The following is a 271-nucleotide window of genomic DNA, read 5'->3' on the forward strand; positions in this document are numbered from 1 at the left end:
CGCCAGCCACCGCGTCCCTGCCGACGTCCCCGTGGCCGGCGGGCGCCCTTAGGACTCCGAGGAGGAGCGGGAGACGCTCTGGAGCAGCGATCTGTATATGGCAGAGTTCAGGAAGCGAGGGTAGGAGTCTCTGTGCATGAGCGTGTAGATCTGGAGCTGCGCGTCGTCGAAGGTGTGCGAGGACGGCTCCTGCATCTTGCGGTTGATGACCTCCCGCACCCGCGAGTCCAGGCTCACCTGGGTGGCAGGGAGAGAAATTGGGGGGGGGGGG

The 271-nt window shown here is 66.4% G+C and overlaps 1 protein-coding gene across 1 annotated transcript in view; it reads right to left on the bottom strand.

Moving 5' to 3' along the window:
* Positions 1-8: 8 nt before the first annotated feature.
* The window catches only part of RGS19 (regulator of G-protein signaling 19), a 7,909-nt gene continuing 7,646 nt past the window's right edge, over positions 9-271 (bottom strand). The window contains exon 6 of the mRNA XM_010569493.1: positions 9-237. Within this exon, the coding sequence (XP_010567795.1) occupies positions 49-237 (189 nt within the window). The 3' untranslated portion in view covers positions 9-48. The remainder of the gene's footprint in view (positions 238-271) is intronic.

The sequence above is a fragment of the Haliaeetus leucocephalus genome, unplaced genomic scaffold (assembly GCF_000737465.1).
Source record: "Haliaeetus leucocephalus isolate CR32 unplaced genomic scaffold, Haliaeetus_leucocephalus-4.0 Scaffold273, whole genome shotgun sequence".
Taxonomy (NCBI): Eukaryota; Metazoa; Chordata; class Aves; order Accipitriformes; family Accipitridae; genus Haliaeetus; species Haliaeetus leucocephalus.